The 25,821-nt window shown below is 33.4% G+C and overlaps 3 protein-coding genes across 6 annotated transcripts; 2 read left to right on the top strand and 1 right to left on the bottom strand.

The window, feature by feature from the left end:
• The first annotated feature begins 236 nt into the window (after positions 1-236).
• LOC146919181 (uncharacterized) lies at positions 237-6,811 on the top strand. Of its 2 annotated transcripts, XM_085712432.1 has the most exons (3): positions 237-526; positions 1,223-1,403; positions 4,272-6,811. In XM_085712432.1, the coding sequence occupies exons 2-3, from the start codon at positions 1,313-1,315 to the stop codon at positions 6,707-6,709; spliced, it is 2,529 nt and encodes an 842-aa protein (XP_085568558.1). In that variant the 5' UTR covers positions 237-526; positions 1,223-1,312; the 3' UTR covers positions 6,710-6,811. The 2 variants fall into 2 exon arrangements, with proteins under 2 accessions (XP_085568558.1, XP_085568557.1); XM_085712431.1 differs by lacking the exons at positions 237-526; positions 1,223-1,403 and adding an exon at positions 1,783-2,684.
• LOC146919180 (mitochondrial adenine nucleotide transporter ADNT1-like) lies at positions 6,801-10,491 on the bottom strand. Of its 3 annotated transcripts, none has more exons than XM_085712435.1 (8): positions 10,223-10,491; positions 9,053-9,131; positions 8,650-8,813; positions 8,521-8,558; positions 8,092-8,204; positions 7,861-7,974; positions 7,429-7,767; positions 6,801-7,101 (listed from the first exon to the last, which is right to left on the bottom strand). In XM_085712435.1, exons 1-8 carry the CDS (start codon positions 10,360-10,362, stop codon positions 7,018-7,020), a joined length of 1,071 nt encoding a protein of 356 aa, XP_085568561.1. In that variant the 5' UTR covers positions 10,363-10,491; the 3' UTR covers positions 6,801-7,017. The 3 variants fall into 3 exon arrangements, with proteins under 3 accessions (XP_085568561.1, XP_085568560.1, XP_085568559.1); XM_085712434.1 differs by having other exon boundaries at positions 8,650-8,965; positions 9,083-9,131; XM_085712433.1 differs by having other exon boundaries at positions 9,083-9,131.
• Positions 10,492-24,305: 13,814 nt separating this feature from the next.
• On the top strand, positions 24,306-25,339 carry LOC146919179 (uncharacterized). The gene has a single exon (XM_085712430.1). The coding sequence runs from the start codon at positions 24,477-24,479 to the stop codon at positions 25,029-25,031; it is 555 nt and encodes a 184-aa protein (XP_085568556.1). The 5' UTR covers positions 24,306-24,476; the 3' UTR covers positions 25,032-25,339.
• The last annotated feature ends 482 nt before the right edge of the window (positions 25,340-25,821 follow it).

The following is a 25,821-nucleotide window of genomic DNA, read 5'->3' as shown; positions in this document are numbered from 1 at the left end:
ATTTATTTGAAGAAAAAAACAAGATTTTCACCATGGCATCTTTGAGAAGGAATCAACCGTAAAAATTTATTTGAAGAAAAAAACAAGATTTTCACCATGGCATCTTTGAGAAGGAATCAACCGTAATAATTTTTCGATGATAATAACAATATATAATTTAATTGATATGCACGCTGTAAAGTTATTTTATAGTACATAATTTCTTGCCACGTTATTTAATGTGTTTGAAAACACATCAATTGTGGTATTCTCTAATATGAGTGTAAAATAACTTTAAACTTTTTTTTTTGAGCAAAATTACTTTAAACTTATTACTTTATTAGACAACCTTTTATTTTATTTTTCTTTCAAAAAAACCCCTTTATTTTATTTTTGTTTTATTTCAACCCTAAAATTACTGTTTTTTTTATGATATTTTTTTTTTACAATTTTTTATGATTTTTTTATTTGCCATCTATTTTATCCTTTTTCTTTTCAATATTTCTGAATCCAATCGGGTTGTTGGAAATCGACTTCCATTTCCCAGGTACTGTAACGATTTTCATTTTGTTTCTATATATCTGATTAAAAAGGAAATTTATTTGGATTTGTTATGTCATATGCTTCATTAATTTACATTTCGTTGAAGGAAATGTGTCCTCCCATTTGCTTGGAATGATTTTTGCATATGAAACACGGAATGATTAATGTAATATGTAACAAAAGTATAAAAAGTATAACGTTTGAGGTTATGAAAATTAACGAATTCATGAAATACTTAAATTTCTGTTATGATTTTGTATCCATTTTGTCATTTTTAAAAGCTGACCAGAAAATGGTGACTAAATTTTTTGAAGATGGATTCAATAGATTGTAGATTAAAAATCTATGTCACGTCACGGCTATGGTCTCTTCACACATTGTAACTTGTCACCATTACATGTTTTTGAGAATGATGATGATATACATGTTCATGTGTATTCATCACCATTTGTATAGATTCCGTGCTTATTTCGTATGGATTCGACTAGGGCATTGATAATATCAAATGCATGCATGGAACGAGAACTTGTGATATGTCAAACAAGCTACTTTTGTAACTCCAAGTTAAAAATAGCCGCAAAATGATAAATTTTCACTAGATGTCAATGTAAAACTAATTTACACTAATGGTGCAAGTCCTCTTTCTCATTTAAAATTTGCCTTTAAATTTGTCATGTATGTTTTCAATTCTTAATTTCAGGATTCCTATGCAATAGCAGAGAAAATGAAGAGTTCATAGCAGGACATTTACATTTGAACTTAATCTTTTGGATTGTCCCATGTTTAAAGGATGATCAAGCGCCACTTGAGGGAATTATCTAAGTCTTTTGGGAGTCAAATTTGTCCTGAAAATTCTGAAGAGCTCAGAAGAACCAAAACAGGTGCACAATATTCTTTCTTGTGAAACATCATACCAGTGTGCTACAAATGATTTGAAATACCACAAATTGCTTTAACCAGTATGATTGGTTTGCCCTATTGCAATTTTAAAATGTAAAAGTAAATACGTTTGAACTCAAAATACATATAGGCGTGTGTTTGGATGCACGTTCATTAAAATTTGCTCACATTCCAATGATTTTTTAAGGTGGTTTTTTTCCAACATTGTTTTTTGTTGGTTTTAATCCTCAATTCTCATAGGAAAGAGACTTTGGTAATATGAAGTTTGACAGAGAATTAACTAAAACAAGACCATTGATTGTTTCAGTCAAGATTTGAATTCCGGTTCTCCCGAACAATTTGTCCTTGCTCCCTATAAACGAAGTTCATTGATCATTTGAGTCGAACCACTTAATTATCCCATCAACAATTTGTAGATTCAAGTGGATGTGCTATATCCTACCTTAATCTTTTGCCTAATGTTACTTTGGAAAATCTGTCTATGCCTGCTTAGGATCAGTGTCCCATTATGTTGATCAGAGAACCTGAGTCCACAGCTAGTAGAGTCCATAATAGATTCAAGTTCGAAAATGCTTGGTTGATTGATCCAAAATTTCATAACTTTGTTTGTAACAAACGGCACTCTTATGGTGAGAATGACGTATCAGCCAAGTTGAGTATGTGTGTTGCAGATATCTCACTTTGGAATAGAAACCATTTTCTACATCTCAAACATGATATTGATAATTGTAGAAGGAAGTTGGATTGTGTTCTATGTCAGGTTCATGCTGGCAATATTAAGTATTTTAATGCTCTGAGGAAATGTATGTCTCATTTATTGGTGAAGGAAGACACTTTTTGGAGAAAACGAGCTAAGACGCGTTGGTTCTGGGAGGGTGACTTGAACACTAGATTTTTTCATGCGGCTGCGACCTCTAGACGGAAGATTAACCGTCTTACTTCCTTAGTGAACACACCTAGTACCCGTTTCAAGGATAGTTTAGTCTTATGTAATGTGCCTCGAGATTACTTTGCAGAGATCTTTCATAAGCCGATAAACATCTTATATCCGGTTCTAGATGCTATTAATCCTTCTATCTCAGCAGATGCTAACACCAACCTCACTACATTGTTTACCATTGATGAGTTCAGAGATGCCATGTTTTCTATGAAGCTAGATAAGTATCCGGGTCCTGACAGATTTAATCCAGACTTTTATCAGTATTTTTGGCCTTTGATCGGTCAAGAAAATTTTCAGGAGTCCTACTCTTGGTTAACAACAGGTACTTTTCTCTCCACCCTCAATCTAACCAACATTGCTCTTATTCCTAAAGAGGATGAACAAATTTCAAAGAAAGATCGAAGACTTATTGTTATTGTGATTTATAAATTGGTTGCTAAAGTCTTCACTAATGGATTGAAGGGCTAAATCTCTATCACACTGACACTTCATATTGAAGGTGTGTCTCGGTGTCCAACACCGACACTTGTGATTGTATTGAATTATGTCATGTTTTCAAAATTGTATTGGTGTCGACGTGTTTGTGTCAGTGTCATGTCCGGTGTTCGTGCTTCATACAGTTAAATAGGTTTTTTTTTATCATTATAAACATACCATTTTTCGTTTTTATTCCCTCTAAAAATTTCTTCGAACAATGGTTCACCTAATATTTTCTATCACCAAATTTGGTCATAATTGTTAAAGGTTGCACATATGACACTGAATAGAGGACTACAAACAAAAGATGATATATTTATAGGGACAAAAAATTATATATTTTCTTTTACCCCTATAAATATATCATCTTTCATTTATAATCCCTCCAAATTGTGTCACGTTTAACTTATTTTAACAACAATAATCAAAATTGCTGATGGAAAATATTTGGAGAACCATTGTTTGAAGAATTTTTTTAGAGGAACTACAAACAAAAAATGATACATATTTAGACCACAAAAACTTAATTTAAAAAAAAACTGGGGAAGGTGGAATTTTTTATTAATTAAAGTGGCATTAATTGCCATTTTACAACCGTCCCTAAGGGCTTTGAACTCATCTCGAGGTTACAATGTTACGCTCTTACCATTGAGGTAATACCTCAAGCGGACCAAAAATTATTTAACCCTAGATTGAAAAGTGTTTTGGATAATTATATTACAGCCTAAGACTGCTATTGATACTTACAGGTGGAAAATGTTGTTACCCTGCCGGATTAAATGCACTAAACCAGTTGGAATTGGTGTAATATCTTAAGAGATGATTCTGGTGCATATATTCTTGAACAGAGTGGTTTTTGCCTAAGTGTGCTATTCATGTCGATGAAGCTCTTAACATTCTTTCCGTTCTCAGCTGGGCTCATAAACTTAACTTAGGACCGGTTGATTTTGAACCGGACTCAGCAGTAGTGGTTGATATATTTTTATCCACTAACCAGATGTTAGAGTTTGGGGATATTATTAGCAATTGTCAATTTTTTTCTCTTCCAATTACTATAGCAACTCGAGTGTCGAGTTTATTGGAGACAAAGACAAGTGAATGAGGTTGTCCATAACCTTGCTAAGGCGATCACAATTTCAGCTAGCTTTTTTGGTTGATATATCACATTGTATTGAACACAATCTGATTAATGACATGTTACAAGTCATTTTTTCATCAAAAAAAAGAGAGTAGGAAAACATTCTGCAGTTAGTTTTTATTACTAGTTTGTTTTCCAGAGCATTAAGATTAATAACAAACTTCGCCTAATGGTTAGCCTACTCTTTTTACATTACACATTGCAAGTCAGTGACATCTTCAAACTTGTGAATATCTATATATCCATCAAGATCTAAAGTAAATATAACAAGATTTATTTCTCATTTTCATGCAGATATTGAAAACAATCTCTCAAGAGTCTTAAAGCTAATTACGAGTGAAGACCAAAGAAAAAAAGAAGACAATTTAAGGAAAAAGACAGAACTTGTGAGACTAATTGAGGACTTCTACAATCAGTACCAGTCACTGTATGCACTGTACGGTCGTCTTACCAGAGAGTATATGAAAGCACCTCCTCGTAGAGTAAAGAGGGTTTCTTCCCTCTCTTCCTCCAGTTCAGATGACACAGGATACTTTTCTTCAGATGATACAGAATTTGATCATTCAGATTTCAACAAAAGAATATCACAAAGGGGACGTTATTCTTCATTTGTCAATACTCTTGAAGCTCTCAAGACTCAAAAATCGACAGAAACAAATGAATTTGAAGCACATGAAGTGAAACAGCTACGCGCAAAGAATGCTGAACTTGAAAAAGCAGTGTCAGCGTTAAATGAAAAACTCAAGAACAACGAGGAACATGCAATGTCCAAAACTTCGGATTTGATGGCACGAATTAACAAGCTCGAACAAGAAGCTAAATCTCTTCGTAATAACAAAGGAAAAGTTGAAGAAAAAATGAAACGTTCTAGAAATGAAGCATTGAATCGAAAGAAGGAATTCACTGATCAGATTAATTCCATGCAACAAAGCTTTGAGTCTGTATGCAACAAAAACACAGAATTGGAAGCTCGTTTAGAAAATGAGAGGGAAAAAGTTTCACAATATTTGATTGAGATAAATTTTTTGGAGGAGAGTTTAGCTGAAACTGTTGCAGCTAAACAAAGTCTGCTAAAAGAGAAACAATGTTTCATTGAAAGGATAAAGGATTTGGAATCTCAATGCAGCAAAGAAAACGATTTGGAAGAGCAATTAAGAAATGCAATGTGTGAGATAAACACTTTGCAGGAACAGAAAATCGAGTTAGAGTTACAAAATGAACAAAGCCATTTGGAGGAGAATTTAGCTGAAACTATTACAGCTAAACAAAGTCTGCTAAAAGAGAAACAATGTTTCATTGAAAGGATAAAGGATTTGGAATCTCAATGCAGCAAAGAAAACAATTTGGAAGAACAATTAAGAAATGCACTGTGTGAGATAAACACTTTGCAGAAACAGAAAATCGAGTTAGAGTTACAAAATGAACAAAGCCATTTGGAGGAGAATTTAGCTGAAACTGTTACAGCTAAACAAAGTCTGCTAAAAGAGAAACAATGTTTCATTGAAAGGATAAAGGATTTGGATTCTCGATGCAGCAAAGAAAACGATTTGGAAGAACAATTAAGAAATGCAATGTGTGAGATAAACACTTTGCAGAAACAGAAAATCGAGTTACAAAATGAACAAAGCCATTTGGAGGAGAATTTAGCTGAAACTGTTACAGCTAAACAAAGTCTGCTAAAAGAGAAACAATGTTTCATTGAAAGGATAAAGGATTTGGAATCTCGATGCAGCAAAGAAAACGATTTGGAAGAACAATTAAGAAATGCAATGTGTGAGATAAACACTTTGCAGAAACAGAAAATCGAATTACAAAATGAACAAAGCCATTTGGAGGAGAATTTAGCTGAAACTGTTACAGCTAAACAAAGTCTGCTAAAAGAGAAACAATGTTTCATTGAAAGGATAAAGGATTTGGAATCTCGATGCAGCAAAGAAAACGGTTTGGAAGAACAATTAAGAAATGCAATGTGTGAGATAAACACTTTGCAGAAACAGAAAATCGAGTTACAAAATGAACAAAGCCATTTGGAGGAGAATTTAGCTGAAACTGTTACAGCTAAACAAAGTCTGCTAAAAGAGAAACAATGTTTCATTGAAAGGATAAAGGATTTGGAATCTCGATTCAGCAAAGAAAACGATTTGGAAGAACAACTAAGAAATGCAATGTGTGAGATAAAAACTTTGCAGAAACAGAAAATCGAGTTAGAGTTACAAAATGAAGAAAGCCAAAAGGAATTTTCGAAGTTGAATAAACAATTAATGGAAAGTACAATGGACGAGTTAGCAGAAGGATATCGACAGGAAATGGAAGATAATATACATATATTGCATCGGACGATCCACGTAGCAGAACAACTAAATAACGAAAACAAACACAGTTACAAATTGACAAAGCAAAAGTACGAGGAAGAAAACAAAATGCTTGGTGCAAAAATTGTTGATTATGAGGATGAAATTAGGACGCTAAAAGCGAAGGTATGGAAATCAGAAGCTGATGTGAGCAAGGAGGGAGGGGAGAAAATTAATTTGATGAAAACAGTGACACAGTTTGAAAGGAAAATGGGGAAATTGGAAAAGAAACTGAAAGAGAAGGATGATGATCTGGTTAGCCTTGCAGAGAACAAGAAGGAAGCAATAAGGCAACTTTGTTTTTTGGTTGACTTTCATCGTGATCGTTGTTTCTATCTAAAGGATTTGATATTAAAAATGAGGGTAAAGAACATGAAGTGAGTTAGTTGAAATGTACACTTTCTCACCATATTTGCATGCCAATGAGACAGAAAAATAGTCACTAATAACAACATCTTTGATCAAAGTTTAGTTTCGAAGAAATTAATCCATAAGAATATCATCTTAGGATCGTTATTTCATTTTTAATTATTTACATAAAATCAGTGGAAGTAATAATATTTATCGTTGCTGTTTTCTATATGCATATTTTTTTTTTTTCTAACAAAAAATGATAAATACTAGCATTTTACAATTTTATATAAAAAAATCACATGTCAAATCTTAAGGATCATACAATTGCTAATTCTTCAGTCAGATATTCTCATTTCAACTCCTAGAACGTCTTTGACCATCTCGTATGTCACGAAGGCAATGGCTATGGAAGGGACCACCTGAAACCATTAGAGAAGAATTGCAATTGAAATGCTGATCTTCCATATAAACCACTTTTTAACTATTACTATTTGATCCTATAAATTGAATTTTGTGTTCTATGACTAAGACAAAATTGGTGCTAAAGTTGTACTCCCCGTGTTTTTGTTTCCTTGCAGTTTCATATACCACTGTATCTAAAATTCTAAATTTCTCTAGGAAAAGATAAAACTGTCTAACTGAAAAGTTTACTCCTACCCACCTAGATAAATGATTTAAATCATTAAGCAATAAAACATGACAAGCAATTAATTAATGCAAATGGGCTAAAAGTTTAATCAGCTAACCTTGACTGAATTGGGTACTAAGCCCTTGTATAAAGCTCCAAATCCCTCATACTTTACAGTTTTACTGAATGCATCAACCATGCCAGTGTACTCAAGATTACCCTTCCCGTCACCAGTGACAACGGAAGCAGCGCCTTTCCAGCCTCCCATCTGCATTCTTCTGCGAATGACATCAAGGGGGTATGCCACTGTCTGGCCAATAGTTCCAGCAGCAGCCCCACATGCAAGCCTTGTGGTCACACTTAGCTCTGAGTCTTGAGCAATTCCAAGTGGTTTTGTTTTAATCAACCAGTCTTTTAGAGATTCATATACAGAAAAATTTAAACCCACGTACGGTATCTGCAGACAACATATATAGTTACAGAAACATGAAATTAAAAGCTTGGTTGGTACTAATCTATCGATTTCAAGAATCAATATTTATTTACTTACAACTCCTATGACTGAAGGTAACCATCCTTTATACAATGCTCTAGCGCCTTCTTCCCGGAAGACTGTTGAAAGAGCATTAAAAATTCCTCTGTATTGATGAGGAGATGCTTCTGTCTGCAGAATTAACCATTGAAAATGAATTAAACTTAATGGCCAACAAAGATAACAAGTCAATGAGTAATCCTTAAATTCTACAAACAATAATTCACAAAGAATTTTCTTTAACAGTACCTGTACAGTTAGGCGTCCTCGCACCAGGTCCATCGGGTAAGTTGCGGACATTGCAATGATTCCTGCACATGCCCCAGCTCCAAGACGCAGAAGAGGAGTGAGTTGAGCTTCTTCTGCAAAATAAAAATAAAAATAAAGTGTGGACAATGGACATAGCCTTGAAGTTTGAAAGGTAGGTAAAACCCCTCACAATAATATGAATAAAAATGCAGATTGAAGGATACATCGAGCTAACAACTTGAATATGGATAGAAAACCATATTCAGATAAAAAAAAAATTGTTGCAAAAATTAAAATGTGTCATCCAATTGACAGAATAAAATAATCAGATCACCACACCATGATAAAGTAAATATTCTATCTGCTTTATTAGAGTTGGAGCATCTAGTAGATGTATAAAAGATTATTAAGGGAGAAGGATTTCGGTACCATTTCCGGTTTGCAACCGATAGAGACTTAGAATACCACTGCATTAGTATAAAACAGTGATCAGAAGGACATGGAAATAACAAATTTACCAAAGATTAATGGAAAAGAAAAATGATGTGCAGAGCATACTTAGATGCTTGCTCATAGCTAAAGAACTTCACTGCTGAATTTGGGATAATACGAGCACAATTGGTTCCGTTTCCTTTAAACATTCCCCTAAAACCCTCAGTTTTCCATATATATTTTAAGCCCTGAACTGTTCCGTTGTATTTTACATTGTGACGATTTTGAACCTGCATTTTAAAAATGATCTTATTCACTGAACAACAAGTAATATAAGGAACAAACTGAAATTCATACTCCCTGCCATCCATCCACACATTTTCTTAAATGCATTTCTTTATGAATAATAGATAACATCATATGTCTATACATACATCTGATCCTGAGTCCAGTAATCAACAATAAACCTTTAAACATTGGAGAAAATAATGCTTTCTGCACTCCTATGTTAATACATTAAATATCTAACATATGGTACTATAAGCTTAAAGGGAACTACCTGCAGCAGAATCTTCAATCTCTCTAGAGGAGCCACAGCTGTTCGTGAACTATAAAAGAAGTAAAAGAAAGTAGATATATATAAAGTTTGAGCCTATTTTAAGCATATAAAAATGCATCAACCTATCACAATGCAAAATCATAACACAAAACACAGTGCATCTTTGAAAATCAGCTGGAAGTACTTTTGAGCCAATCTATCTCTATTGATGGACTGGTTTAGACGTGCTTTTGGAATTTCCAAATGAAACATAATTCACAAAAAGATATTCATATATTAGTAATCATATCATTAGTTTTGATTTTCATCTCAAGGATACTGATCTAGCAAATCAGTAAATGATAAAACCACTTAGATTGATTGTATACAAAACTATATCTATACATGTACATATCGCTTTGGCATTTAATTATTGAAAATAATAATTGTATAAAAAGAGTAAATTGGAATGTGCATTTATGAAGAAAGTTGACTACATATTTCAGACCAAAGTTGTTATTTGGACGCCAGTTTTGTTATAGAAATCACTTGGTTGAAAGTTTGCTCTTCAACCTTGGTAATCAAGACTGACATATCGACATTCAAGAGTTGTTATTTGGACACAAAAAGTTGACATCATATTCCAGAGACACCGCGTAAAATACACACAGAACTAGTGTTTTTTTCCTCATCATCATCCAAATAGAGAGAAAACGTAGGTTTATATAGTGTCTGATGTCAACATTTGTGTCCAAAAATCATTTAAAGTTTGAGATTTCTTTGTAATAAAAAATATCACAAAATTATTGAGTAAACAATGAAATTGAGTACCAAAATAAATAATTAATAGCTCATCAAATAAATAAAAAAAAAAAAATAGATTCACACGTGGAAATATTGAAAGACATAAATAACATAATATATAATATAATATAATAAGGCGGGCCCGGTAGGAAATACAGAAACAGAAAAATGGGATTCACATGGAAAGGCCTAAATAATCAGAAGATTAAATTCAATGATTTCGAACGAAGATGCAGAATAATCAAACTAAAGAACTTATCGTTGGATTGAAGAGAACGGTATAAGGAAATCACAAACACAGAATCAAATTTCTTCTTCTCTAAAACAAAGAATTAAACACAGTGAAGTGAAACTCACACTCCACCGGCGACTCCACCTGCGACAAGAGATTTGCAGATACTGAGAAAAGCGTGATTAGGAGGTTTGGCACCTTCACCGGCGATTGCGGAGACTTTAGACTGATCATTTGTCTTTCCAGCTGAATCTTGAGACGCCATTGAAGCTTGAAGCTGAAATGGAACCTCAAAATTTCAACGGTTTAAAAGAGGGAAGTAAGTGATATGAAATTAATAGGAAGGAAAGTTTCCTGTTTGAGGGAATAATTCATTTCCTTTTCAAACCAAATCAAAAAGGAAGTATTATATACGCCCGCGTATATATGCTGAGTCATAAACGTGTAATCTCTGACTTCCTATTTCCTTCTATTTCTCTATATTTATTTAATTCAACGCATTTTACTATTATTTTTTGTTTGTGTTAATCATAGATGTAAATAAAATCTTTTCTTTATATTGTTATCTTTATTCCATTAATTAATATAGATCATCATTTCCTCAAAAAATTAATTAATATTTAGTTGGCGGAGTTGTCAAGCAAAGAACAACCCAGGATTTGCAATTTGCTTTAGGTCGTAGCGCGTTAAGGAGGGTAAATTATCGATTTAATAAAATAGGGTCAATATTCTTGTTTTTAGCTTACGTGGTTTGGAATTTGGATAAGTTAACTATATTGGATTGGTCCCATTTTTTAGGACCAACAGAACAGGCTACCAGAAATCACTCAAGTGGGACCTGCAATATCTTTTTTATTTTAATATTGAAAAAATATGAATCAAGTTTAATTTTGGTATTGGCAAAAATAAAGAAGTTTTATTTTTGAGAGGAAAAAAAATAAAGAAGTTTTCATGTAGGTGATAATCATTTTTAATAAAATATTAAACATGGTAATGTACTCGATGTCACACTAATTGGGTTACACACTTTACCCACCAAATATACATTTATCAATTCTTTGGATTATGGTTCTTGACTTTATCTTGAACATATTTTTTTTTAGACCAGTAATAAACACCACTTGAAAATTATACACACGTAAAATAAAAATCTTAAATTTGAATCCGAATTATCACCGCAAATATCATGACCAACAACAAAAAATATCATGATAACAATTTTGATGTTGTTGAATGAGCAAAATCTTTTGGACCAAATAACCTTTTTTTATTCTTGCAAACAAACACAAATCTTCATAACCAAAAAATTGAAGACATATGTATGAGTTTTCTCACTTTTTTCTTCTTCTCACTTTTACACACTAACACTAGCAAATCTTCATTTTAGACCAACACATTTGTTGGATTGATGGGAGCAAATCTTTAATGTCTAATTGAAACTAGCAAGACCTACACATAAGGACTAATTGTAACCATTAATGAGATGAATAATGTTGGAACATGTGTGGAAATTGAGTAAAAAGACTAAACACAAATTCCCATGTTGGGTAGAATTAGTGTTGTGTGAATTGAAAAAAAGTGGAAGTCCCACATAGGATGAAACACACACATTAGTAGTGTTTATATAATGGAGGTGTACCTCTAATTAACGGGGGTACATAAGCACTAGAGAAAAAATATATATTGATATATATTTTATTATTTGGAAATGATAAATTAAATAATTAATAATTAAATAATAATAATTAATTTAATCATTATTAGAAAGTGATTTCTTAGTCCCCAAGTTTTGCTAAAATATTTTGGAACGCAATCTAGAATATTTTGGAACACAATCTGAAATATTTGGGTAGGCAATCTAATATATTTTAGTGTTTGATCTGAAATATATCTTGGTACATAATATAATATATTTTTGGTACTCAATTGAGATATTTTTGTACTAGATCTAATATGTGAATTACTTAATGACAAAGTAATGTATTACTTGTTCCCAAAGTTTCTCACTTATTAGTTGTGAATTTTTTCTATAAATAGAGAGCTCACACAGTGCATTCCACACACCAAAGAGTTTCATTGAGTTGTCGGGAACTCTTTCTCTCTTCTCCCTTTCTTGACTTGTGTTGACGAGTCTTTCCTCTCTTCTCCCTCCTTCGACTTGTTTAACAAGTCCTTCTCCTTTTTCTACTCCTTTCTGTCCCTTCGGAATTAAGAGTGTTCTTAAGACCATAGTCCCTTTCCGGTTTAATGTCCCTTCGGAATTAAGAATGGTCTTAAGTTCATAGTCCCTTTGATAATATATGTCCCTTCGGAATAAATAGTACTTTTAAGATCAGAGTCCCTATTTGGAATAAACAATGTCCCGTCGGAATTAAGAATGATCTTAACAGTATATAAAAATTATTCAATATTTTTATTTGAGGAGGAATGGTGGAAACACCATATTTGAGTGATCTCAGCACCATAATAGAATGGTAATAATACCATATTAAATTGGTTTCAGTATTAAAGAGTGGTCTTAGTACCATATTTGAGGGTGTAAATCTCGAACGATTTTCTACAGTGCAGTAGTTAACCGCACAATTGTAGTTGGGCTTGTTTTATCCTGGAGGCGGCATGGTTGATAGTCTGCCTTGCACAATTTTGGGCAGTGCCACGAAACGTCTTAAAGAGAGCGACCTGGTCGTGACTCAACCTAGTAACAACTTCGGTAGATAATAGAATTTGGAAATCCAAATACAACAGTTTGGAAATCCAAAAACAACATTTTTAAGACGTTTCGATCTACTATGTTTACCGAAGAAGTTACTTATTAAGGTTAAGTTGTCCCTAAATATATTAAGGATAAATCATGCTATAGAAATACATCTTTTGACTGAAACGATGAAGTGATTGTTGTTTTAAATAACAACACTAAAAAATTCAAATACGTTGAATTTGTTTGAAATATGGTTTCGAAATCAAAGCCATATAGTGAAACAATAATTTGTTACAAAACAAATTATTTGTTACAGAACCAAACAAGTTTATTTTGTTACAAAACAAAAGAAACGAGCCAAAAAAAATGTTTGGAGCTGAAAATAAAAAAATGCGAGCTGTCACGTAACAAGCGATGTGAGCTGAAAAGAAAATGTTTGGTTCCGTTTGTTACTAAACAGTAACAAGAATTGATAAAGTTTTTTTTATTGGCTGGTACTTACGTGAGTTATTGTTTAAAACAATAGCAAGAATTGCCATAAACTTTATGGCATATTGGGTATATAGACATGTTGCATGTTCTAAAAATAAGAAAGAATCTGAATTTCAGATTTCCACTGAATAAGACTGAGTTGACTCAGACTTAAAGAGAGACTTGTATACCATACATTCTTGTGCAAAAAGATTGCACCTTTGATGGTATGTTCAAAATTAAACTCTCCTTCTATTTTATTAGTTGTGTGATTTTAATATTTGACATATCAAAATTTATTGTGTGAACAAGCGTTTAATTTTAAACTTGAGTAACTTGGACTTAATTCCAACGTTATATGATTAGACAATTTTATTTATTGCAGTCAAGAAATATGAACCAAAAGTTCATATAAATCAGAATTTAGAGAATATGAATCTCTAAACATAATAAATTATGATATGTGTGAATTTGATGACACATAAATTAGAAATGATAAAATGATGTTTTTATCATATTTATTGATGACTGTGAATTTTGGAAAATAAAATTGATATGCTTGAATGTTCAATTTTTATAACGAAAATTGAAATTTATAGAGTACCCAAGTCTAAGAACAAAAATTCTAATTAAGAAATTTTTGAAGAAAAGACAATCCAACTTGTCTTATTTTTGAACTTGGGATTGTCCGGACTATATTTGGCTTCAGGACCCCAAGAGAGTTAAACTCACTAGTAGAGCCTATGAATGTGTATTCATTAGGTATGTTATAAATAACGAAGCATATAGGTTTTAGGACCTTGTTATACCCTAATTTTGGACCTAAAAATACTTGTTCAATTCTTCTTTTCTTGCATTACAAGCTATTTGAACTGTCTCTGATCAACTGCATCTTTCTCTGCATTCTATTTCAATGTTATTTGCAAAATTCACATGTAAGGGTATTTTAGTCATTTCCTATGTCGAAATTTCTTTCAGTCTTTTAAAAATTTGTTTGAGTCTTTTCATTTGGTTAGAATAAGTCTCTGTTTCATTCTATGTCAAAAACCATTTCAAAAATTGCACTTGAAGTCATTTTGAGTCAGTTTTGCCCCTAGGGGCATTTTAGTCTTTTCATGTGTTAAAGTCCTGTTTAAATTCTAAAAATTGTCTCTGAGTCTTTTAATTTTGCTTGTATGAGTCTTTGATTCAATTTCTGTTAAAAATCCATTTTTAAATTGCATCTGAGTCATTTTTAGTCATTTTAAGCCCTAGGGGCATTTTGGTCATTTCACACGAAATTTCGGCAGAGAGAGGTTACTTTAAAGTACCTCATTTAGGCCATTGGTTCGTTTTAGTCCGTTTTGTCAATTTTAATCGTTTCACTTTACGTTATTTGCCGGTTACCAATTTTAATTCATTTTATTTTATTTTTAAGTCCTAAATTTCTAAAATTTGCATTTTAGTCCTTTGTCCAAGTCATTAGTCCTGTACACGTGTCAGTTTTTCATTTGTCCAAGAGTTAGTTACGCCACATGGCAGTGGCTTATTGGTCCAGCAGTCACATGTGTCAGCTATATAAGCCCAGTCACAGTCAAAGTCCAGTCAATTTTCACACTTTCCAAAAAATCATCACAAACAGATTCTACTTTTTCTCTCTCTGCATTTTCAGATCAAAGCACCAAACTCTTGATGAACTTGATGAATGTTCATCAAGAACATCAAGAACAAACCCTAACAACTTTTCCAGAAAAATCATCCACACATAATCATCATCACCGAATCATCCATACACAATCATCACCACCAGAATCGAAAATTCCAGTATCCAATCCATAACAACACAAATTCGAAAGCAAGGTTCACAAATTCATAAACAGCACGAGTTCGTCACAACCGAATCACAACTTCACGAATTCGAACCACAGTGAGCAAGAATCCGTGAAGGAGATTCATCACAAGTCTCAACAATACTGCAACAACAAGTCCAGATCGTGAAAGAAAAAGAATCCGAGGACAAGTCGAAGGAAAGAAAGGAGCAAAACGTGAATCAAGCAAAGATTAACATTCTGGAACCTTCCAGCATTCAGAAACAAGGTAACAAACATCATCTTGCTCTTCGTTTTTCCGTTTTGGCTCTTCGAAATTTTTGTAGATCTAGACAATTTGAAGCTTGATTTGTGGAATCTAAGTACGAATCTGTAACAAGGAGAAGGAGAGGAAGATAGACGTGTAAGAATTTTCTAAAAAAAGCAAAAAAATATACTCCGGTGTGGCGGCGCTACGGCCGACCACCGCACCGGAGTGTTTTCCGGTCATCTTCCTCATTCGTCTCCGGCGAAGTCTGTCCTAAGGTGTTGCAGAGCTTCTCTCTCTAGAAATAACCTAGAGAGAGAAGTGTGGGTGAGAAGTGAGTGTGTGGACCGGTTCTTGGGGTTTATACTACCCATGAACCGGGTTGACCCGTCCCCAACCAACTCCAACCCGGCCTATTTCGTTCTTAGGCCCAACTGCCATGGCCTGTGTGGCATTTTGATACGTGCACCCCCCCTGTTTCTGCGTTTCTTGCTGAAAAATTGCTATATGCACCCTCGCTTTGCCTAAAAAGTCTTGTAAAAATTCCTAAAAAGTTACTATGTGTTTCCAACGTGTTCTTTGATGAATTTTTGATATGTTTTACATGATAAAATTGATAAAAATATATGTGATGTTTCTTGATTAATATTTTACTCTATTTTGTTAAATGTTGTGAAATCTTGCTATGATTTGATCATGATGCCTTGACATGTGATATGGATAATTGATGTGTGGTTTTGTGATGAATATGCCTCTGAATTTGTGTTTGTTTTACTGTCTTGTGAAATGATTTGTGAATTTCTTGTTTTACAAGTTATGTGATTGCTTTAGTATATGAATAAAGTGTAAAATATGCCTAAGAATGTGTCATAGTCCTTGACTCACTTTGTCCTTGTAATTCTCATGATTATGACTGAAATAAACCCTTTGAAAATTTGTCATGATGTGAGGATTAGAGGTCATGTATTTGCCCTATTGTTGTGATGAATTCTTAAGTATATTTCACTACATTTTATTGAGTCTTGCTACTTCTTTTGTGGTTAATTTTGGTTACCTTACTATGCATTTTTTACTTGCTTATATCTCATTTTTTATGCCTTATTCCACTAACCTTTTCATCTCATGTTTCATACATTCCATAAACATACTTCATTCTTCCATTATAGTTTCATTTCTTGCACTTTAGTTCCCATATTAATACTTAGAATGTAACACCTAGGAAATCTTGTACTTTACTTTTATGCAATTTTAATTTCTTGCAAGACCATAGAATGTAAACTAGGGTATGATGTAAAGGACAATGGACTCTAATAATGTACACCGACACAAGCACCGACACATGCACACACTTCACTTTGGATAAATAGCTAGAATATGCATGTTTAGATGTATGTTTAGGATTGTATGTTTAGATGAATGGTTAGGCTTTATACTTAGAAAAATCAATTTTCCAAAAAAATATAAACAATATCACTCAAGTTTTTTTCTTAATAAACCTTGGGGTCCAAAACCCCATTGAATTTTCCTTTTATTTTCTTAATCAAAAATCCAATGAAAATAATCATACTTTGACTTTCTTTTGCAATTCACTAATCCAACCTCACAATTTCCTAATCCCATGCCCTTGAGGTCTCTTTCTATTCTTCAAATTCCAATTTTCAAACTTAAAATCAACCAACAAAAACAAAAACATTTTTGAGAGAGAACTACGGTTGATTTGATCCCTTAAACGGGTACGTAGGCAAGGAACAAAATTCCTTCAATTCAAATAAAATAAAAATTTAAACACATTCTTCTCCCTCCAATTCTTCACTTAGAATACCTTTTAGGTATAAACACTTTTCAAAATAGCATTTAAAAATAAAGCGCGCGCATAGAAATTAAAGACGGTTCCTATAGGGTACTATAGTCGTTATGGGTGCCTAACACCTTCCCGTAGCGAAAACAACTCCCGGACCTCGATTCTCAAGGGTTTTGCTTACTTTTTCCCTTCCCAAGAAAAAATAAGATATCACCGGTTTAAAAGGTTCAAACGTAATCAATGTTTGACACCCGAAAACCAAGATAAAACAGACCTAAATGTTAAAGTGATCATAGAATTAAAAGATGCTGATTTCTATGAAGTAAGTACCCCTGTAAATTAAAGAATAGTGGGGGCACTAGTGGGGGTAAACTAAATTCCCTTCTAAAAATTAAGAACTAGTGGGAGCACTATATCTAATCACATTCATGTACAGTTAAAACTCTATAAATTAATAATGTCAGGACCGGATAAATTTATTAATTTAGAGAGTTATTAATTTATCGATAAATTAATAATTATTAATTTAAAGAGTTTTTAAGTAATTATACTGTACATACCAAACAAAAAGGCAAATTAGTCTATGCCTCTTTGAATTACGTTGCAGCGAACCTTGGGACTCAACGTAAATTAGTAACTACTGTGTTCATATGCATTGGAAATCAATAATGACTTTTGAAGTACAGTAAATGTAATCAAGAGGAACAAATATGTTCAATGTATTCTTAATATATTTTTTTCAGTTTCTATGAATTATTAATTTATGATTTTCTTGGGACCAAAAATTATAAAGGGATCTCCCAAAAAATTATTATCTTATTATTTTATCGAGTTTTTCAATTTTTTACATTGGCCCAAGTCGGGACCGGACAAATTTATTATTTTAGAGAGTTTATTAATTTACCGAGTATTAAATTAAAGAGTTTCTACTGTAATTAGAAATAGTTATGAAAACATCACACGAGATGTTATAGAACCTCAAGGAGGTAAGAAAGCTAAAAATGCTAAAGAGTATGAACTTGGTTTATACATTGGAAGAAGATTCATTAAGCCTTAAATAAGTTATATCCTCATTGGATGCTGAATTATGGCAAAAAGCAATAAACGATGAAATGAATCTTCTAGAGTCTAACAAAACATGATACTTGGTTGACTTGTCTCATAGTTGCAAAATCAATCGGTTGTATTTGGATTTTGGAAAAAGGAACTAAAACCTGATGGTACAGTTGATGAATACAAGGCTCTCCTTGTAGTCAAAGGTTTTAGACAGAAAAATATAGACTTCTTCGACATTCATTCACCAGTCACGAAAATCATATCCATAAGAGTACTAGTCCCTTTAGCCGCCGTTCATAACTCGATAGTACTCCAAATGGATGTGAAAGTTGCCTCTTTTTATGGTGAACTAGAAGAAGAAATTTATATGAAACAACCTGAAAGTTTTGCGATTCATGGACAAGAAAACAAGGTCTGTAAGTTAGATAATTATTTGTATGGTCTAAAATAAACTCTTAAGGAATGACATGAAAAATTTGATATTCTAATGCTATCGAATGAGTATAAAGTGAATGAAAGTGACAAATAATATTTGCACGATCATAAGTCTCTATAAAGACGACTTGCTCATATTTGATTTAAAGATTCATGTTATGAATTATGTGAAATCATTGTTTATCAATAACATTGATAAAAAAGACCTAGACAAAGTTGAAGTTCTTAAGGAAATATTATTATTTCACCGTAAACTTGCAATCATATATTATGATCCAAGTGTAAGAACACTTGAGATGGAGTTAAACAAATAAAATATGCGAGCATCATTGGCAGTCCTTAGGTAAGCCACTGAATGTATTAGACCCGACATTGCCGATGTCGTAAAACTCTTGTGCAAGTTTACTAGTAGACGAATGAGAAGCATTGCCATGCTATAGAAAGAGTCATGAGGTGCCTTAAGAAGATTATGACTCTAAGATTACTTCACTAGGAGTAACATATTGTACTTAAATGGTACAAGATATAAAATAGAACATCTTTCAGATGAATATTTAGCGACTAGTGTTTGCATATTGAGCATCACTAGAGGAGTTGTTTGTTAAAACAAATGATATTGACTCAGTCCACCATGGAATGAATCTGAGATGAGAACACTAGAGAAAACTAGTGGAGAAGCAAGTTGACAAGATGCTTGCTAATTGAGATCCCTTAGTGGATAAAACCGTTTCCAGAAGTGTTAATTCATTGTGATAGTCTGCAGCTATTACAAAAATTGAGAATCGTCAGAGACGATAATTAAGGCATGAACACATAAAGGATTAGAGAGCTAGCTACTCTCAAAAGGAACGGTTAAAGTAGATCATGTACGTACTGATAAAGAATTAGTTAATCCTTTGACGAAAGGAATTACTAGAAAGAAAGTCCTAAACACATCCAATAGGATGGGACTAATGCCCAAAGGTCACAAGTGATGGTAACCCGACCTACATGGCTGGAGATCCTAAGAAATAGGTTCAATGGGTAATAACAAGTCACAAGTGATAGAACATGCTATGATAAAAGTAAGAAAGCATGATTCCTGCAACGATAGAAGGATGAGATAATAGAAACTCTTAATGAGATCTATACTCTATTTGGAGTGGAGTACATAGCTACAGGAGTACTCTTGATAGACTCACCTATATGAATGTGGAACTAAGGGCCAGTTCCTATGGGATTCGGGGCAGAATACCTAGAGCGTTCGTTAAAACCGGGATACACGTGCAAGGCCATAAACGCACGGGCTTTTAGAATACATCTTATGAAAAGGTTTGTGTGTGGGTTCTATGTCTGAGATAGAGTTCAATGCTGTAAGCAACTCTTGTTAATCAGAATTTTACTTGCTATGCAAAGGTTCAAGTTGTAGGCGACACCTTTGTTTACTAGCAAATCTTATGGAGACGTTTTTGACGTTATTTCTGAAACCATTTTTTAAATTCAAGTGGGGGATTGTTGGAACATGTGTGAAAATTGAGTAAAAAGACTAAACACAAATTCCCATGTTGGGTAGAACTAGTGTTGTGTGAATTGAAAAAAACTGGAAGTCCCACATCGGATGAAACACACACATTAGTAGTGTTTGTATAGTGGGGGTGTACCTCTAATTAACGGGGGTACATAAGCACTAGAGAAAAAATATATATTGATATATATTTTATTATTTGGAAATGATAAATTAAATAATTAGTTTAATCATTATTAGAAAGTGCTTTCTGTAACGCCCGTCTTAATTATTTACTTAATTTAATGAGGATTTATATATTTATTTATATATATATTTATATGATTTAAGAATTTAAATAGTTTGCATGATTTATAGATAAATTATGTGATTTTCTAGAATGACGTGAAGTATATTGATGTTGTGAAGTTGTTATGTTGGTGTGACTTATTTTATTATTAAATAAAATAAGATATGAGAAATAAAATAAAAATATTAAAGATTGGGCTGCGTGGTGAGATGAGCAATTAGTAGTGAGAAGAGTATAAAGGAGAGATAAATAGACAGACATAAGTTAGGAAAAGTAGTACGTACGTTTTTGGAGAAAAAGGGAGAAAAGTCAGAAAGAGAGAAGAACCAAAGGAGGGCTGCGATTCTGCTATTATCAGGTAAGGGTGAGACTAATTTTCAATATTATTAAGGGTATAATTCTATAGGATGAATTTAGCATGATTAGGTTAAGTTTTGGTGAGAATTGAGAATTAGGTTTAGGATCAATTTTGATGAATGAATCAAGAACAGATGTTAGATTGATGCAAAATTAGTGTACAGACCTTAGATATGACTTAAGATGATAATTAGATGCTATTTGGATGAAGGAATCATGAATATAGGTGAAAAGTTGTGATTTTTAGGTTTATTGCCGTACTGACATTCATCGCTCGCATCTGCGAGCAAGAACACTCGCAACGGCGAGCTAGAACCCAGAGCTCGCATCTGCGAGCAATGCAACTCGCAACTGCGAGTGACCTGTAAGCTCGCAACTGCGAGCAGAATAACTCGCCACTGCGAGTAAGGACTTAGGAACCCAGAATGCACGCTTTGCTCGCCATTGCGAGCAGAGTTACTCGCCACTGCGAGTTAGGCTGTTAGTTGCCCAAAATTGTCCCGATGCGATCCCTTCGCACGTGTAGTCTTGAGTTGACCTTAGAATTAAGTAAGATAGCTGTTTAGGATGTTTTTATAGACCCTGCAGTCTGTTCAGGTGACTGAGATTAGAAGTGTAGTTGCATGAATGTTATAATGATGCTTTATGGTATTTATGTTGATGTAATTCATACCTTAGATGATGTTAACGCATTCAAATGTTATTAAATGTTGTATCTTGCTGCTGTTCCCTGCTTTTGACTGTTAGTGTCTTGAAGTTGCATGAGTCGGTCTATGTTGTAGAATTCAAGGAGTGGTCCATGATTATGAGTCGTATGAGTTGTTTATGTTGTTGTCTAAGTCGTTGGAAGTTGAGTTCATTGCCTACTCATTAAAGTTGGGGGCTTTAGGCCCGGCATCCTTTGTGCTCATTAAAGTTGGGGGCTTTAGGCCCGGCAGCCTTTGCGCTCATTAAAGTTGGGGGCTTTAGGCCCGGCAGCCTTTGTGCTCACACGTTGAAGAGCCATTATGCTCATTTTGTTGTTGATTGGTACCACATGCATTTGCATATCAAGAAGTTCATGATGTTTAAGTTGTCAAGTTGTTGTTGAGTTGATAGAGTTGCATGGTCAAAGAAGAGTTGTGTTATTAAGTTGTTGTTGAGTTGATAGAGTTGCATGGTCAAAGATGAGTTGTGTCGTCAAGTTAAGTGTTAAGTTGATTATGATTTGTGATGAAAATTAGTAATGGTATTTGATGATTGTATTTGTTATGAAATGAAAAATATGCTAATTGTTGATATGTTATTAATGTTTAAGTTGTTAAATGCATTTTATTGGATTATATTCTTAATGTATTGATTATGAAATCTCACCCCTTCTGCGTATATGTTGCCTCGACCGTGGGTAATGTGCAGGTAATAAAGATTAGAGGCGTTCATGAGTGGACTCTCAGTTGGTGTCTAGGTGCTCTGATACGTAACGGGATGGGGGCTTGCTTTTACTTCTATTCCTTACGTGTTTCTTTTATGAACTAATTTATGAGAATTTCCAATAAGGCCTGCGTGCCAAGACTTTTAAATGTTGAACTATTTTCCGCTGCAACAGTTTAAGATTTTCCATGATGTTGATTTTGAAGGATAATTATTTTTATCTGTTTTGAGATGTTAAAGTAGTGTGTGGCATTCCGTTATGAATTAAATACTCTGATTTTAAATGAAATTTTTATGTTGGGAAATCGGGGTGTTACACTTTCTTAGTCCCCAAGTTTTGCTAAAATATTTTGGAACGCAATCTAGAATATTTTGGAACACAGTCTGAAATATTTGGGTAGGCAATCTAATATATTTTAGTGTTTGATCTGAAATATATTTTGGTACATAATATAATATATTTTTGGTACTCAATTGATTGAGATATTTTTGTACTAGATCTAATATGTGAATTACTTAATGACAACGTAATGTATTACTTGTTCCCAAAGTTTCTCACTTATTAGTTGTGAATTTTTTCTATAAATAGAGAGCTCACACAGTTTCATTGAGTTGTCGGAACTCTTTCTCTCTTCTCCCTTTCTTGACTTGTGTTGACGAGTCTTTCCTCTCTTCTCCCTCCTTCGAGTTGTTTAACAAGTCCCTCTCCTTTTTCTACTCCTTTCTGTCCCTTCGGAATTAAGAGTGTTCTTAAGACCATAGTCCCTTTCCGGTTTAATGTCCCTTCGGAATTAAGAATGGTCTTAAGTTCATAGTCCCTTTGATAATATATGTCCCTTCGGAATAAAGAGTACTTTTAAGATCATAGTCCCTATTTGGAATGAACAATGTCCCGTCGGAATTAAGAATGATCTTAACAGTATATAAAAATTATTCAATATTTTTATTTGAGGAGGAATGGTGGAAAATATTTGAGTGGTCTCAGCACCATAATAGAATGGTAATAATACCATATTAAATTGGTTTCAGTATTAAAGAGTGGTCTTAGTACCATATTTGAGGGTGTAAATCTCGAACGGTTTTCTACAGTGCAGTAGTTAACCGCACAGTTGTAGCTGGGCTTGTTTTATCCTGGAGGCGGCGTGGTTGATAGTCTGCCTTGCACAATTTTGGGCAGTGCCACGAAACGTCTTAAAGAGAGCGACCTGGTCGTGACTCAACCTAGTAACAACTTCGGTAGATAATAGAATTTGGAAATCCAAATACAATAGTTTGGAAATCTAAAAACAACAAATAATCTATTCAATGATTCAAGTGTTTTTATAAAGGGAACAATGTCGCTATATTTTGGGAAATAAGTATCACGAACCATCATGAATACCAACTAATTAGTGAAAAATAAGTGTTTGGCGGAATTCATGGAAGGTTAAGCGGAATACATGTAAGTCAATAAATTGGATAATGCTACATATAGCGAAGGAGACGCTCACGACATGCTAAACATGTATACATAGGGGGATCACTTTTCTATCCATCCACTCATGTTTTTAATCAAATAGTAGACCTAATGGTTGCAAGTTCTTCGTGAATTTATTCCTCGCGATATATAGCATCACCCCAATAAATAATTGAGCAATCAAAACATGTCATTTGTGTCGTGTACACTTCTCGTGCTGCTCATTCGCGACAAATACCATTTTTCTAAAAATAATGGCTGTTTCCTTACCTTACAAGGCATGTACCCCTTCAAATCCTCTGTTTGCTGCCCCCGCAAGGCATTAGGAATGGTTTATAATGTATTTTTTTTAAGCAATTAAGCTAATCTCAATTTTAAATGGCATAACACAGCAGGGTAATCACATCCTATTCCGATATGTTTTGTATTATGTTTTTTTTTTACATTTGTTTAATTGTTTATTTGGATAAGGATAACATAGTGACAAAATGTTTAATTATTTATCCATGGAAGAATACATTAAAACATAAAGAACTAAAGGTGAAATATAACTAAACTGAAATATCTCTATTTGACCAATGTTGATGTAACAACTATGAGCAACATAGATAGATAGATACAAAAAAAGTTACAAATTATGAAAGGGATTTTACGGTCCATATATGTTAGGACGTGATAGTAAAACCTTTCTGGTACAGAAGTCATAACTAACCTGCTTGATCCTTCACCAACCATAAGAAAAAGCATCATAATAAACGTCACTCTCTATTTAGTATTGCTACTTATAGCAGAAAAGTAGAAAACACAGTCCCTTATAGTATTCTACTCAAACAAAGCAACATTATATATGGAGAAACAGAAACTCTCAAAAGAAGAAAAGGAAAATAATTTTTCAGTGTCAAATTACAGTAACAATACTGTGTGGGATTGTGGAAGTACACTTTATGATTCCTTTGAACTCAACTCCTTCAAAAACCAACTTGACTCAGCCATAGCTAGTTCAAACATTTTAAATAGAACACTTTCCATGTCTCATTTACCGGAGCGTCGAGTCACAGTACTTCAGAAATCTTCTTCTTCTTCGGTTATGTCAACGAAGCCGTACAAGATTTCTCGTTCTTTTCAGAAATTCATTCGTTCAGTTTTCAAGTCAGGCAATAAGAAATCCAACGTTTCAAGCAGTATCACTGGCACTGGGAGCAGCAATAGTTTCAAAATGCAAGAAAAATACTCCAAAGAGTGTTTGTATATGGTTTATGATAAGTCTGGACCAGTTCTTTCTACTATACCTGAAGTTCCTGAATTCGAGATTGGCGTTCTTTCGCCTGAGGTATTTTCCTTGGTAAAAAGGTCAGCTTCTGAGCGGTTCACGACCACCACAATTGGTATTGCGTGCGTCTAAATTGAGGTTTTACAATGGAATTTACGCATAACTTGTCAACTTCGTAATTCTAGACACGTTACAATGGATCTGAGCGGAAGGTCCAACATTCTATGTCAACCTGGTGATCATTCCCTTAATTTTTAAGTTTTAGATCCATGTTGTTAATTATTTAATTAGAGTTGATTAAATTATTATTGTACGTTAGTTAATCTTATTGGAGTTTTGTAAACTCATCAATTGGCATATTATATAAGAATTAGCGTGTGTGTACAAGATTTCTGTTTTGAATATAATAAATCTGGCTGATCTCATGCCCTTATGGTTCATCTTTGAATTTTTTATTTGTAGTATAGGAATTTGCAACTTCAAGTAATATTTGACATTTAATACAAATCATGTGAAGTTCGTGACTCTAATTATTATGAAGGACCACAATGTTTAAGAGCTCCAAAATTGAAAAATTATAGGTGGACCACATGTCAAATATTTAAAAAGAAAATACTCTCTCTGTCCCAAATAAATTGGCCTAATTGATCATTTCACACTGTGAAGCAAAATATGGGAAGCAATATATAGAACAATGTCCATTAGGAAATAAATAATGTTGCAGCGAAGCACAAAGAACCATTTGAAAACTAACAGAAATAGAAAAATGATTTGATATAAACCTGGTTCTAGTAATCTCATTTGATATATAAATAACTTCTTTACAAATCACTTTTAAGATCAACTTTGTACAAACCGGTATTTACACCTTCTTACAATAGTGTATTCAGTGGTGTTAAATGTGAATTTTTGCGTATTTACA

This window comes from Medicago sativa, chromosome 5 (genome assembly GCF_051527215.1).
Source record: "Medicago sativa cultivar Bolivia chromosome 5, Bolivia_mono, whole genome shotgun sequence".
Taxonomy (NCBI): Eukaryota; Viridiplantae; Streptophyta; class Magnoliopsida; order Fabales; family Fabaceae; genus Medicago; species Medicago sativa.
This window is presented reverse-complemented; position numbering and strand designations above follow the sequence as displayed.